General features: G+C 44.4%; 1 protein-coding gene across 1 annotated transcript; it reads left to right on the top strand.

The window, feature by feature from the left end:
- Positions 1 to 673: 673 nt before the first annotated feature.
- LOC126214916 (trigger factor-like) lies at positions 674 to 6,471 on the top strand. Its single transcript, XM_049941557.1, has 2 exons — positions 674 to 984; positions 6,267 to 6,471. Exons 1-2 carry the CDS (start codon positions 674 to 676, stop codon positions 6,469 to 6,471), a joined length of 516 nt encoding a protein of 171 aa, XP_049797514.1.
- Positions 6,472 to 16,153: the final 9,682 nt, after the last annotated feature.

The following is a 16,153-nucleotide window of genomic DNA, read 5'->3' as shown; positions in this document are numbered from 1 at the left end:
GCTTGGTTCATTATCAAGTGAGATCATGTCTTAACAAACGAGAAGGAAAGGGAGTAACTTTTAGGGAAGGACAAAGAAAGAAGAAGAAGAAGGAGGAGGAGGAGGAAGAGGAGAAGGTCATGATGAAAAACAAGATAATGATGATGATGATGATGGGAAGCAGGAAGAGGAGGAGGAGAATGAGGAGGAAGAAGATATGCTGATGCAGTGAAGAGGAAAATGGTCATGATAATTGTGATGAGGAATGTGGTGGATGAAAGTAAAGTTGGAAGGCAGACGAAGCAGGAGGTGGTGATGCAGAATAAAAACATCATGATGACGCTGATGGGGCGGAGGAGGAGTAGGAGAATGAGGAAGAAGATGCTGATACAGTGATGAGGAAAATGGTCATGATAGTTGTGATGAGGAATAAGGTGATGCTGATGATGCTGAAGGTGATAAGAAAGCATATGATGACTGAAGGTGATAAGGAAGCATATGATGATGATGATTATGATGATTGATGATTAATTTGATAGGGTGGATTATGAGGTAAATGAATGTGATGATGATGACATGAAAGATGATGAAGATGGCAAGGAGCACATACAATGAATGTAGAGTATGTACTTACCTGTGCTGTCCCTTTGGGTGATACTTATTTGTTGATGGGAAGGAGAGTTATTTCTCAGTGATGTGTCATGATGATTATGATGATGAAGAAGAATATGATGGTGGTGGTGGTGGTGGAGGTGGTGGTGTTGAGGGAGAGGAGGAGGAAGAAGATGATGATCTAGTGGTGAGGAAAATGATTATGGTACTAGATGGTGACGATAATGGCAATGAGGAAGTTGGTGAAGATGATAATGAAGCATATGATGATGACGATTATGAATATTATAAGGACGATAACAAGGCAGATGAATATGATGAGGATGATGATGATGAGAAAGATGATGAACAAGATAGCCCACGACACATACAACAACGCCGGCCGCGGTGGCCGTGCGGTTCTAGCGCTGCAGTCCGGAACCGCGAGGCTGCTACGGTCGCAGGTTCGAATCCTGCCTCGGGCATGGATGTGTGTGATGTCCTTAGGTTAGTTAGGTTTAAGTAGTTCTAAGTTCTAGGGGACTGATGACCTAAGATGTTAAGTCCCATAGTGCTCAGAGCCATTTGAACCATTTTGAACACATACAACGAAAATAAAGTAGTACTAACTTGTGCTGTCTTTTGGGTACTATATTTTCGTTGTTGAGGAGGAGAATTACATGTCAGTGGCAGAATGTGTGTGAATGGAGGTACAAAACAACAAATCACGGCTGGTGGACTGCTTCTTCGAACATCCGAAACACTTCTCCAACTCAATCATTTCGGTAGCAATCAGCGTTGTCAGCGACAGGTTTTTAATTTCGTCTACGGTTCTAAAACGAAGGCCTTTTCAGGTTTTCTTTTTTTATAGGAACAGAAAAAAGCACATAGGTCCATGTCTCGCAAATTTCGAGAGTGGAGCATCTTACAGTACTGTTTTTCGCTAAACATCCACGAACAAGCAACGAAATGGGAACAAGCTCATTGATGTAGTGCGAAACTCATGAATACTGTTGCGCCACAAATCGGGGTGAATATTTCTGCGTTGTCTTGTAAGTAGTGCCGCTTACGATCACCGGAGAAGGAGGAAGAGTGTTTTGGGTACGACATATTCGACAGCAAAATAGTTGAAATTAGAACAAGATAGTGGCGCCTGCAAATTGCTCAGTAGTCACTCGACAAAGTCAAAAAAGATGTTGAACTACTCAAAAGTGCCTTAAGTCATGAAAGATGGGTTTACGGGTGCGACGATGAGAAGAAGGTTCAGCTGTCTCAGTGGAAACAATCTAGATCGTAAAGACTGAGAAAAGATGGATAACTGCTGTCAAATGTGAAGGTTATGCCGACTGTGTTCGTATATTACACCGAAGAGCCAAAGAAACTGGTACACCCTTCTCATGTCGTGTAGGGCCCCACCGAGCACGCACAAGTGCCGCAAAAAGACGTGGCATGGACTCGACTAATGACTGAAGTAGTGCTGGAGGGAACTGACGCCATGAATCCTGCAAGGATATCCGTAAATCCGTAGGAGTACGAGGGGGTTGAAATCTCTTCTGAACAGCACGTTGCAAGGCATCCCAGATATGCTCAATAATGTTCATGTCTGGGAAAATTGGTGACCAGCGGAAGTGTTTCAATCCAGAAGAGTATTGCTGGAGCCACTCTGCAGCAATTCTGGACGTGTGGGGTGTCGCATTGTCCTGCTGGAATTGCCCAAGTCTGTCAGAATCCACAATGGACATGAATGGATGCAGATGATCAGACAGGATGCTTACGTACTTGTCACCTGTCAGAGTCGTATCTAGACTATGAGGGGTCCCATATCACTCCAAACTGCAGACGTCCCACACCATTACAGAGCCTCCACCAGCTTCAACAGTCCCCCGTTGACATGCAGGATCCATGGATTCGTGAGGTTGTCTCCATACCCGTACACGACGGAGCTGATCCTCCTTGGTACACAAAACGGGTCAGAACACTGTTGCAGAAACAACGAAACAAAGACGCCAAACTTAAACAGACGCAAAATCGCCAAGATTGGCGATCTTCTACAGAAGCTCGAAATTTAGCGCGGACTTCAATGCGAGATGCTTATAACAGTTTCCACAAAGAGACTTTGTCTCGAAACCTGGCCGAAAATCTGGTCGTATGTGGAGTATGTTAGCGACAAGAAACAATCAATGCCTTCTTTGAGCGATAACAATGCAGGTACAACTTAAACAGTGGCAACTATTTATTCACAACCGATACGAGAGTTACATGTTTGCGCCTGTTCCTTTCCAAAGTAGTCACCTGCGTTGTGTTCCCTTCCGAAATGCCTTTACAAAGTAAGACGCATTAAATATTCCAGAGTTCGAATCGAGAACAGCTGCCAACACGAGTAACGTAGAAGTCACTATCCTCGGTGTACTGAAGCAACTTAAATCACTTAATAAAAGCAAATCTTCTGGTCCAGACTGTATACCAATTAGGTCCCTTTCAGAGTATGCTGATGAATTAGCTCCATACTTAACAATCATTTACAGCCGTTCGCTCGACGGAAGATCCGTACCCAAAGACTGGAAAGCTACACAGGTCACACAAATATTCAAGAAAGGTAGTAGGAGTAATCCACTTAATTACAGGTCCATATCATTAAAGTCGATATGCAGCAGGATTTTAGAACATATATTGTGTTGGAACATCATGAATTACCTCGAAGAAAACGGTCTATTGACACACAGTCAATATGGGTTTAGAAAACATCGTTCTTGTGAACACAACTATCTCTTTATTCGCATAAAGTGTTGAGTGTTATTGACAAGTAATTTCAGATCGATCCCGAATTTATGAATTTCAGGAAGGCTTTCGAATCTGTACCACACAAGCGGCTTATAGTGAAATTGCGTGCTTCTGGAATATCGTCTCAGTTATGTGACTGGATTTGTGATTTCCTGTAAGAGAGGTCACAGTTCGTAGTAACTGACAGAAAGTCATCGAGTAAAACAGAAGTGATTTCTAGCGTTCCCCAAGGTAGTGTTTAGGCCTTCTGCTGTTCCTTATCTATATAAACGATTTGGGAGACAATCTGAGCTGCCGTCTTCGGTTGTTTGCAGATGACGCTGTCGTTTATCGACTAATAACATCTACATCTACATCTACATTCATACTCCGCAAGCCACCCAACGGTGTGTGGCGGAGGGCACTTTACGTGCCACTGTCATTACCTCCCTTTCCTGTTCCAGTCGCGTATGGTTCGCGGGAAGAACGACTGTCTGAAAGCCTCCGTGCGCGCTCTAATCTCTCTCATTTTACATTCGTGATCTCCTCGGGAGGTATAAGTAGGGGGAAGCAATATACTCGATACCTCATCCAGAAACGTATCCTCTCGAAACCTGGCGAGCAAGCTACACCGTGATGCAGAGCGCCTCTCTTGCAGAGTCTGCCACTTGAGTTTATTAAACATCTCCGTAACGTTATCACGGTTACCAAATAACCCTGTGACGAAACGCGCCGCTCTTCTTTGGATCTTCTCTATCTCCTCCGTCAACCCGATCTGGTACGGATCCCACACTGATGAGCAATACTCAAGTATAGGTCGAACGAGTGTTTTGTAAGCCACCTCCTTTATTGCTGGACTACATTTTCTAAGCACTCTCCCAATGAATCTCAACCTGGTACCCGCCTTACCAACAATTAATTTTATATGATCATTCCACTTCAAATCGTTCCGCACGCATACTCCCAGATATTTTACAGAAGTAACTGCTACCAGCGTTTGTTCCGCTATCATATAATCATACAATAAAGGATCCTTCTTTCTATGTATTCGCAATACATTACATTTGTCTATGTTAAGGGCCAGTTGCCACTCCCTGCACCCAGTGCCTATCCGCTGCAGATCTTCCTGCATTTCGCTACAATTTTCTAATGCTGCAACTTCTCTGTATACTACAGCATCATCCGCGAAAAGCCGCATGGAACTTCCGACACTATCTACTAGGTCATTTATATATATTGTGAAAAGCAATGGTCCCATTACACTCCCCTGTGGCACGCAAGAGGTTACCTTAACGTCTGTAGACGTCTCTCCATTGATAACAACATACTGTGTTCTGTTTGCTAAAAACTCTTCAATCCAGCCACACAGCTGGTCTGATATTCCGTAGGCTCTTACTTTGTTTATCAGGCGACAGTGCGGAACTGTATCGAACGCCTTCCGGAAGTCAAGAAAAATAGCATCTACCTGGGAGCCTGTATCTAATATTTTCTGGGTCTCATGAACAAATAACGCGAGTTGGGTCTCACACGATCGCTGTTTCCGGAATCCATGTTGATTCCTACATAGTAGATTCTGGGTTTCCAAAAACGACATGATACTCGAGCAAAAAACATGTTCTAAAATTCTACAACAGATCGACGTCAGAGATATAGGTCTATAGTTTTGCGCATCTGCTCGACGACCCTTCTTGAAGACTGGGACTACCTGTGCTCTTTTCCAATCATTTGGAACCCTCCGTTCCTCTAGAGACTTGCGGTACACGGCTGTTAGAAGGGGGGCAAGTTCTTTCGCGTACTGTGTGTAGAATCGAATTGGTATCCCGTCAGGTCCAGTGGACTTTCCTCTGTTGAGTGATTCCAGTTGCTTTTCGTCATAAGATCAAAACAAACCGTAAAACGATTTATAAAAGATATCTGAATGTTGCGAATATTGACAGTTGATCCTAAATAACGAAAAATGTGAAGTCATTGATTGAGTGCTAAAACGAATTCGTTAAACTTCGGTTACACGATAAATCAGTCTAATTTAAAGTCTGTAAATTCAACTAAATACCTAGGTATTCACATTACGAACAACTTAAATTGGAAGGAACACATAGAAAATGTTGTGGGGAAGGCTAACCAAAGACTGCGTTTTATTGGCAGGACACTTAGAAAATGTAACAGATCTACTAAGGAGACTGCCTACACTACGCTTGTCCGTCCTCTTTTAGAATACTGCTGCGCGGTGTGGGATCCTTACCAGATAGGACTGACGGAGTACATCGAAAAAGATCAAAGAAAGGCAGCACGTTTTGTATTATCGCGAAATATGGGAGAGAGTGTCACGGAAATGATACAGGATTTGGGCTGGACATCACTAAAAGAAAGGCGGTTTTGGTTGCGACGGAATCTTCTCACGAAATTGCAATCACCAACTTTCTCCTCCGAATGCGAAACTATTTTGTCGACACCGAGCTACATAGGGAGAAACGATCACCACGATAATATAAGGGAAATCAGAGCTCGTACGGAGAGATATAGGTGTTCGTTCTTTCAGCGTGCTATACGAGATTGGAATAATAGAGAATTGTGAGTGGTTCAATGAACCCTCCGCCAGGCACTTAAATGTAATTTGTAGAGTATCAATGTGGATGTAGATCATATTGCGTTTCACGCTAAGGAGCAGTGATGGTGCTACAATCAACGACACAACAGTTACAGTTATCCTTCCTAGAGCCTGAAGTTCTAAATTCAGTCATCTCTTCTCTAGCACGCGATAATCGCTCAGGCTGCGGAGAGTTACGCATCGCTGATTGTCGCTGTTGCTACTCGAGATGTCGGGACGCGGAAGGGGACGTAAAGCTGCTGCCTTGGCGGGGTTGCTGCTCACGCTAGCAGGAACATCCGGCAAGAAGAAGAGGAAGACTGCAGCGCAGTGCTTTCGCTGCCAAAAGCTTGGCCACGTCGTCAAGCACTGCAGCGGCGCAGTTGCGTGCTTTAAGTGTGCGCAAGCACACGACACACGCGACTGCAAAAAGCAGAAGGACGCCCCCTGTACCTGCGCCAACTGCGGCGGCGCACACGCGGCCAACGCCCGTTCCTGCGCCTACAGAAGAAATTGGCGCGGACCTGACAAGAAGAAGACGCAGAAGCAAGTGACCACCACACACGAAGGGGTGGTCTCTTGTACGGAAGACGTCGTCACCAGGCGCCGTACAAGAAGCCATGTCCGTCTTCAAATCCGCCATAGCGGAAGAGAGGGCGGCCATGCTGGCGGAACTGGGCGAGGCTCGGCGTCAGATTGCTGTGCTGACGCAGGAACTTGGCTCAGCCCAAGAAGCTTCCGCCACAACAGAGGACACCGCCACCCAGACGACTCCTCCCCGAGAGAAGGAGTTCGCGACGGTGGCCACGCAGACCGACGAGCCTGCCGAAGGGGAGGCGACACAGCACAAGAACAAGGACACCGAAGCAGCTGCACAAGAAGAAGAGTGGGAAGAAGTCACATTCCTCCCGCTTCCGGACATGTACAGCGCAAGCGCTGTAACGAAGAAGATCGCTGGATCGCTTCGCGATGGTACATACCCCCACCACGACCACCCTTATCCTTTCGTTCCACCTGACCATCCTAAACCTCCACTCCCACATCACCCACTTGGGTATCCAGAAGGCGTTATTGGTCTTTGCAGGGAGGAATTCAATCTGATTGATTCCTACCCTATCTTCACAGAGATGCAAATGCGCTGAATAATCATCTCTCTGGTTAACGGAGAATATGATAAAGCAGGAATCCTTATGCACGGTATCTCAACCGAGGAAGAGCCCTCAGCAACAAGCAAGAAGAAAAAGAAAAATCGTCATATCGACAAGCTCAAGAAATAGGTCATCGGGACTCCTTGCCAGTCCAGATACAACCACACGTACAGAAAGAAGATTCTACAAGCTTCCCAGGGGAGTAAAGGCCAACAGGCCACACAAACTTCCACTCGAACCTCCTCACAGTGAGGAAGTCATAATAGGAGCAGCAGCTTTGTGCGTAACTATTTACTCCTTCAAGATTGTTGCAATGCTATCCTTTATAGCGTAGCACGTGCAGTTCACACGCTCCCTGTAGACAATAGAATCGACACATAACGCGCGAATCGTCAAGTAATAAATGACACCGTCCGTGTGAAGAAACCGTGGAATAATAAAACTGGCCAAACGACTGCGTCGGGTCATAAAACATTTCCGCTAACGGCCGCGGCGTTAATATTGGATAAGTGTTCCAGGGAACGAGGTGGTAATCGACCCGCGGACACGTCCAGCCAATTTAATATTCTGTTTCCACTTTACTTAATTAACTTAGAACATTCTCTACGCTGGACCACGGAGGAAATGCCGTTACTCTTCGGACTGCTTTCCCACCAAAAAAAGAGGGGTTTTGGGGTTGGTCAACTGAAACTAGGGAACAATTTTATAATTCCGGTCTCGCACATGAAAAATCAATGATTCTATAAAAGAATGAGTTAAAACTGTGTTCTAAATATAATGCCATTGTACACAAGGAAAATGTTTACTTTTCTGCAAAGGTTTGTAGAATATGTTTTAACGTCTCCTTAGAAAAATCATGAAATTACTGTGCGGGTAAAGCTCTTACGTTATTTGATTTTCAAACAGCTGAGCAAAACTGAACGTAGTCAGACATTTCTCTCTTCAGTTACTCTGATCAACACTAAACTGACACACAATATTTTTAGCGCAACGCTATCTGACTTTCAATAATCCCTACAAAAGAATGGCCCTGACTAACATTAACCTATACGTTTCACAAATCACTTACCTCACAAAAATCTTCGTTACTCGAACTACTGCAATACAGCGAGAGCCAATACTGCCAGCTAAATAAAAGATTCTAACTACTGAAGGCACTAACTACTGATAGGCATAGTTAGCAAAGGAAAGATTTCGATGGAGAACAAACAATGTTTTTACCTTAAAACTGTTCAAAAGCCATCATATATATCAGTTCATGATATCCAGTATTACAAATTTACTCTTTCTGATGGACACACGTCCAGATGGTCCGCTCTCAAAACTCCGCCATCTCTCTCCCCACATCCACCACTGCTGGCGGCTTACCTCCAACTGCCCAACACTACAATAGCGAATATTCCAACAATGCAAACCAGCCACAGACTGCACACAGCACGGTCAGTGATTTTCACACAGAGCGCTATGTGGCGTTACCAACATGAAAACCTAAACAGCCTACTTACAGGGTAAAAGTCTTGCTAGCATCCTTACGCAATGTTGATATCAGCACCATGCGCAGGACGACACTTATTTACCAGATGTTGAAGTATGGAACCGGAATTTTGTCGCAGTAATTACACGTCTGTATTTTGAAACTGATAAACATTATTTTATTCAGGATAGTCTCCATTGCTATTTATATATTTCTGCCGCCTCTCCGGCAGGCTATGAATGCCAAGCCAAAAAAACAGCTCTTCTTTTGAAGCGAACCAGTTAGCGAGCCATTTTTGTACATTTTCATACGAACTGAAGCATTGTTCTGCGAGACCGTGTCATAGTGATGCTGATAGATGATAATAAGACGGAGCCAGGTCTGGAGAATAAGCCGCATGCCCTAGCATTTCGCAACCGAACGCCTCAATCATTTCCCTGACCGGTTTTGCTGTGTGTGATGGGGCGTTGTCATGGAGCAAAATGAGTTTTTGTTGCCATTTTCCGTATTCCGGACGTTTTGTACGTAATGCTCGATTCAAACCGATCATTTTCTGTTGGTAGCGATCAGTGCTAACGATTTCAGCAGGTTTTAGCAGCTCACAATAGATGACACCTCTCCTGATCCAACGAAACACAGAGCATTGTCTCCTTTCCAAAGCGATTTGGTCTTGCAGTCGATGATTGCCGTGATTCACCCATGATTTACGACGCTTAGGATTCTCAAAATATATCAATTTTCTATCACCTGTCTCTAGTCGACAGGGAAACGACTTTCTTTTGTATGTAGCGAACAGCATTTCACAAGTGGTCTTTCGATTTGCTTGCTGTCTTTCATTCAGTCATCCGGAACCCGTTTTCCCACTTTCTGCACCTTTCCCATAGCTTTAAACCGAAGAGAAACGGTTTTCTGCATCTCATCCAATTGTTCCGCGAGTTCCTATTGAGTCTGAGTATCATCTTCATCGAATAAGGCTGCAATTCGTTTTCTTCCAGATTTTCGGTGGTTTCCCGCGCTCGTCGATTCTCACGTCAAACTCACCACTTTTGAATTTTTTGAACCACTCGAAACACTGTGTTTTTCTAAGAGCATGTTCGCCGAAACGGCAAGCATTCGATGCGATTCTGCAGCAGTTTTCTTCAAATGATAACAGAAAACCCATGTTGTCCGCAGAACCGTAGTTCGTATGCACAAAAGTCGACATCTTTAGGGATTGTAAAAGTTACAGATGAATGGAAGTTGTGTTACTGTGTGTTGCCATTCGCCGTCAGCCGTTACAGGAAGCAGAGGGCCCGGCAGACGCCGTCTCACGGCCCTACACTGACGGCTAGCACCATCTGTAGGGGAATTCAGGTTTCATACTTCTACGTTTGGTATATCATCAAATTGCGACCCGACTCGGTTCGAATGGTAATGTGATGTATCTACGGTAACAAGTCCTGCGTGGCGTGGCGGTAATACTTATACACACAAACTACCGTTTTGAACATTAGCTTTAACGGTATCGACATCCCTACAGTAATTCCACGGATTATCCGGAAAATGCTGGAAAAAACAGCAGAAGAGAGGTGTAGGTCCATACACAACATTACGCTATACCAACGTATTAAGAAAAGCCGCGTGAGAAAATGTGATGTTTCCAGGAGGCCACATCTCGGGTTCTGGTGATCAGAGATAAGTTGCCCAGTGTTTTGGTTAGCCCTACTGCCAGGTACTCCATATCAGTGACCTCAAAAGTTATTAGACATCGTGAGAGAGCAGAATGGGGCGCTACGCGGAACTCACGGACTTCGAACGTGGTCAGGTGACTGGGTGTCACTTGTGTCACAAGTCTGAAAGCGAGATTTCCACACTCCTAAACATTCCTAGCTCCACTGTTTCCGATGTGATAGTGAAGTGGAAACGTGAAGGAATACGTACAGCACAAAAGCGTACAGGCTAACCTTGTCTGTTGACTGACAGAGCCGGCCGGAGTGGCCGAGCGGTTAAAGGCGCTACAGTCTGGAACCGCACGACCGCTACGGTCGCAGGTTCGAATCCTGCCTCGGGCATGGATGTGTGTGATGTCCTTAGGTTAGTTAGGTTTAACTAGTTCTAAGTTCTAGGGGACTTATGACCACAGCAGTTGAGTCCCATAGTGCTCAGAGCCATTTGAACCATTTGACTGACGGAGACCGCCAACAGATAAAGAGGATCGTAATGTGTAATAGGCAGATATCTATCCAGACCATCACACAGGAATTCAACACTGCATCAGGATCCACTGCAAGTGCTATGACAATTATGCGGGAGGTGAGAAAACTTTCACGATCGATCGGCTGCACATAAGATACACATCACGCCGGTAAATGACAAACGACGCTCGGTTGGTGTAAGGAGAGTAAATATTGTACGACTGAACATTGGAAAAACGTTTGTGGAGTGACGAATCACGGTACACAATGTGGCGATCCGATTTCAGGTTGTGGGTATGGCAAATGCCCGGTGAACGTCATATGCCAGCGTGTGTAGTACCAATAGTAAAATTCGGAGGCGGTGGTCTTATGCTGTGGTCGTGTTTTTCATGGAGGGAGCTTGCACCCCTTGTTGTTTTGCGTGGTACTGTCACAGCACCGGCTTACATTGATGTTTTAAGCGCCTTCTTGTTTCCCACTGTTGTAGTGCAGGCGATTGCATCTTTCAACTCGATCGAGCGCCTGTTCATAATGCATTGGCGGAGTGGTTACACGACAATAACATCCCTGTAATGGACTGGCCTGCACAGAGTCCTGACGTGAATCCTACAGAACACCTTTGGGACGTTTTGAAATGCCGACTTCGTGCCAGCTCTCACCGACCGACGTCGATACCTCTCCTCAGTGCAGCACTCCGTGAAGAACGGGCTGCCATTCCCCAAGATAGCTTCCAGCACCTGATTGAACGTATGCCTGCGAGAGTGGAAGCTGTCATCGAGGCTAAGGGTGGGCAAACACCTTGTTGAATTCAAGCGTTACCGATAGAGGGCGCCACGAACTTGTAAGTCATTTTCAGCTCGGTGTCCAGATACTTGTGATCACATAGTGTATCACACATCAATAAACCTTCGGACGTAATGAATAGTGCATATAATTTCGGGCATGCATGCTCGCAAATAAAATTTCTTCCACTGATATTTCGGCCGTCTTCGGACTCACTCTGAAGGTGGCTGGACGATATGCGGCCGAAGTGTCAGTGGAAGAAATTTTATTTGCGCGCATGCATGCCCAATATTTAATAGAGTATTCATTACGCAGCGAAAAGTCGAAAATTCACATAGGCCACATCTGTTTTTAAACGACAATTGAGAGGTTTTCTCTTAAGACCAACCGCAAGAAAGAAAATGCTGTGCTTGTCTCTATGGCTTATCGGTTTGCGATTAGAACAGTACGACAGAATCTGAATCGTTCGAAACTTTGTAATATTACTAATTTGCAGATTAAAATTATACCAAATACTGTCATTAAAGTTACTATTGTCACAGATCTAGCAGGCGGAGAGGTTTCTCTTAAACCCCGTGTACCAATCATACCAACTGACTTATCCATTCATTTCAAGCGAATTCAGTTCGAAATTAACGTTTCGCTTGCAGTAACAATTAACAAGGTTGAAGGTCAGAGGGAGGGGAAAGAGGACAGAAAGGGGGTAGAGCAATGGACGTAGAGAGGGGTGAGGAGTGGATGGAGTGTGTGTGTGTGTGTGTGTGTGTGTGTGTGTGTGTGTGTGTGAGAGAGAGAGAGAGAGAGAGAGAGAGAGAGAGAGAGAGACAGGGTGACGCACAGAGAGAGGGAGGGGAGGAGGATGAGGATGAGAAGGACAGAGGAAGGTGGGAGGTACGAAAATCCCTACAGTAATTCCCGTGATTAGCCTCAACATGCATGCAAAACCGTCGGCTGGGGGTCTTTAAATTACTTATGCACATATTTATGGTTGGAACTTCATGGCTGCGGGTTATATTTCTAGACGGAGGATGGCAAACAGACGTCATTTGTTCTACTTTATTTATGCCCCGAAAATTTCATCACAATTTTAGCAGAAGAGACAATCAACGAAAAGCAGCGCGTTTCACCACGGGGTCGTTTGTTCGGCGCGAGAGCGTTACAGACACGTTCAACGAACTCTAGCGGCAGGCGTTACAAGAGAGGCGCTGTGCTATTCCGAGAGAATACGATCCGAGAAGAGCTGGGCACCAAGTTAGTTTAAAGGCGCTACAGTCTGGAACCGCGCGGCCGCTACGGTCGCAGGTTCGAATCCTGCCTCGGGCATGGTTGTGTGTGATGTCCTTAGGTTACTTAGGTGTAAGTAGTTCTAAGTTCTAGGGGACTGATGACCTCAGAAGTTAAGTCCCATAGTGCTCAGAGCCATTTGAACCATTTTTGAACCAAGTTAGTTCCTCGCACATGCGTCTTGTAAAATCACCACTAACAGGAAATTAAAGATACTAGAATTCATTTGTAGACTTGCCAGTATTCTAACCTAGGTCTATGCAAACCACAAGAGGATGAGTACACAGAGGGTACCTCTCGTACGATTACCGGAACCATTTCCGCCTCCTCTGTCCAGTCGCATTCGTGCGTGGATAGCATGAGTGTCGATAAACTTCCCTTTAAGTTCCAACCTCTCCCATTTTATAGGTGTGGTCATTTATCCCTCCCTCTGACCTTCAACTTTGTTAATTGTTACTGCAAGCGAAACGTTAATTTGGAACTGAAGTCGCTTGAAATGAATGGATAAGTCAGTTGGGACGATTGGTATACAGGGTTTAAGAGAAACCTCTCCACCTGCTAGATCTGTGCATGAAAGTAGTATGCTGCTAGATTCTTCTTCGAAGATTTAACTTTTATTTGTCTAGATTGAGAGTTTATAAAATGATATAATTGGTTTCAAATTTTCTAGCATTGACATATAGGTCTAAAATTAAGAGAAAAAAATATTGTTCGTAAAAATTTCTATCTTCTTATAAATCAAAAGAAATGAATGTGAAAAAGAACTTAGCATAACAATCGGTACAGAGTGTAACACTTCACATGTCGTACATTCGAACACTGAGTCATAAAACTATAGTGTGATGCTGCTATTCAAGATACTAAGAGCCGTGCATTTGCTACAGGGTGTCAGTGTATGCATAATTACGTAATAACATTTGTTAGAGGGCCGCCGCGCGGGATATAAACGTGGTCTTGGGCGTCTTGTCACGGTCCGTGCGGTTCCCTACGTCGGAGGTTCTAGACCTCCCTCTGGCATCGATATGTGTGTCGTCCTTAGCGTAAGTTAGTGTAAATTAGATTAAATAGTGTGTAAGCTATCTTAGAAGAAAGATTAAGGAAAGGCCATGGAACGTTTCTAGCATTTGTAGACTTAGAGAAAGCTTTTGGCAATGTTGATTCGAATACTCTCTTTCAAATTCTGAAGGTGGTAGTGGTAAAATATAGAGAGCGAAAGGCTATTTACAATTTGTACGGAAAGCGGATGGCACTTATAAGAGTAAAGGGGTATGACAGGGAAGCAGTGGTTGGGAAGGGAGTGAGACAGGGTTGTAGCCTCTCCCCGATGTTATTCAATATGTATATTGAGCAAGCAATAAAGGAAACAAAAGAAAAATTCGGAGTAGGTATTAAAATCCACGGAGAAGAAATAAAAACTTTGAGGTTCGCCGATGACATTGTAATTCTGTCAGAGACAGCAAAGGACTTGGAAGAACAGTTGAACGGAATGGACAGTGTCTTGAATGGAGGGTATAAGCTGAACATCAACAAAAGCAAAACGAGGATAATGGAATGTAGTCTAATTAAGTCGGGTGATGCTGAGGGTATTAGATTAGGAAATGAGACACTCAAAGTAGTAAAGGGGTTTTGCTATTTGGGGAGCAAGATAACTGATGATGGTCGAAGTAGAGAGGATATAAAATGTAGACTGGCAATGGCAAGGAAAGCGTTTCTGAAGAAGAAAAATTTGGTAACATCGAGTATAGATTTAAATTACAGGAAGTCGTTTCTGAAAGTATTTGTATGGAGTGTAGCCATGTATGGAAGTGAAACGTGGACGATAAATAGCTTAGACAAGAAGAGAATAGAAGCTTTCTAAAGTTGGTGCTGCAGAAGAATGCTACAGATGGGTAGATCACATAACTAATGAGGAGGTATTGAATAGAATTGGGGAGAAGAGGAGCTTGTGGCACAACTTGACTAGAAGAAGGGATCGGTTGGTAGGACATGTTCGGAGACATCGAGGGATCACCAATTTAGAATTAGAATGCTGCGTGGAGGGTAAAAATCGTAGAGGGAGACCAAGAGTTGAATACACTAAGCAGATTCAGAAGGATGTAGGCTGCAGTAGGTACTGGGAGATGAAGCAACTTACACAGGATAGAGTAGCATGGAGAGCTGCATCAAACCAGTCTTAGGACTGAAGACCACAACAACAACAACAAGCGTGTAAGCTTAGGGACCAATGACCTCTGGAGTTTGGTCCCATAAGACCTTACCACGAATTTCCAAATGTAATGGGCCCTACACACGTAGCAACCGACCGACCGACCGACCGATAGCGTGGGCGTGTATAAGCGTTCTGACCGACCGACCGACCGACGAACATTCCTCGTTACGATGTCGTGCGGGTAGGACCATTCAACAGCCGAGTCCCCCCTTCCTCCTTCCCTCCCTCCCTCCCTCCTCCAGATAGGCACCAACAAAAGTCATGATAGGGCACCAGGCGGACAAACCCTTAAAGACAGGATTTCTTAAGGATGAAAGTGTTAGTGGCACACATCGTGCAAGGAGTATACCAATAAAGATGCACGAAATAAAGCATTTTTTTCCATTTTTTAACCAGCCCACATTGGTTTCGTGTGGCACATAGAATCAAAGTCCGTTGACCTTCTGTATTTCTGTTTTTAATTGTATTATCGTTATTTATTGGAAATGAAATCTAAATACCGACGTTCAGTGGACGTTAGTTCATGAAATATACTTACTTCATTAAAATTAGTGTTAAAAAGTCCAATTTGTATCTACGCCCTCTGCTACGAAGAGCAAAGTATGGGAACTTGGCCGGCCGGAGTGGCCGAGCGGTTCTAGGCGCTACAGTCTGGAACCGCGCGACCGCTACGGTCGCAGGTTCGAATCCTGCCTCGGGCATGGATGTGTGTGATGTCCTTCGGTTTGTCAGGTTTAAGTAGTTCTAAGTTCTAGGGGACTGATGACCTCAGATGTTAAGTCCCATACTGCTCAGAGCCATTTGAACCATTTTTTTGCGGTAACTTCTTTACGGTTCTAGCAGTTGCTGAATGCTTCATTTGGTGTGCATCTGTTGTTATATTTAGTAGATTATGTGCGCCACAACCATGTTTCGTCTTTCTACTTCGAATTTTAAATGGGTTTCTTACATTTACAGGATATCTTTTGGGCTACACATGTAATTATATTAATAACGTTTACATGAACATTTTTTGTTTTATTTATTTTGGTTTACCATGATGTATTTCCACAGTCACGTAAATAATTGTGGGGATACAACAGCACTAGCTAGAAACTACACTGTAGCTAACAGCCTTTCCTCGAAGCTTACAGCCTCTCCCACGGCCGTATTATTTTATTTTAA

The sequence above is a fragment of the Schistocerca nitens genome, chromosome 12 (assembly GCF_023898315.1).
Source record: "Schistocerca nitens isolate TAMUIC-IGC-003100 chromosome 12, iqSchNite1.1, whole genome shotgun sequence".
Classification (NCBI taxonomy): domain Eukaryota; kingdom Metazoa; phylum Arthropoda; class Insecta; order Orthoptera; family Acrididae; genus Schistocerca; species Schistocerca nitens.
The sequence above is the reverse complement of the archived record's forward strand: the minus strand, read 5'-3'. Positions and strand labels throughout refer to the sequence as shown.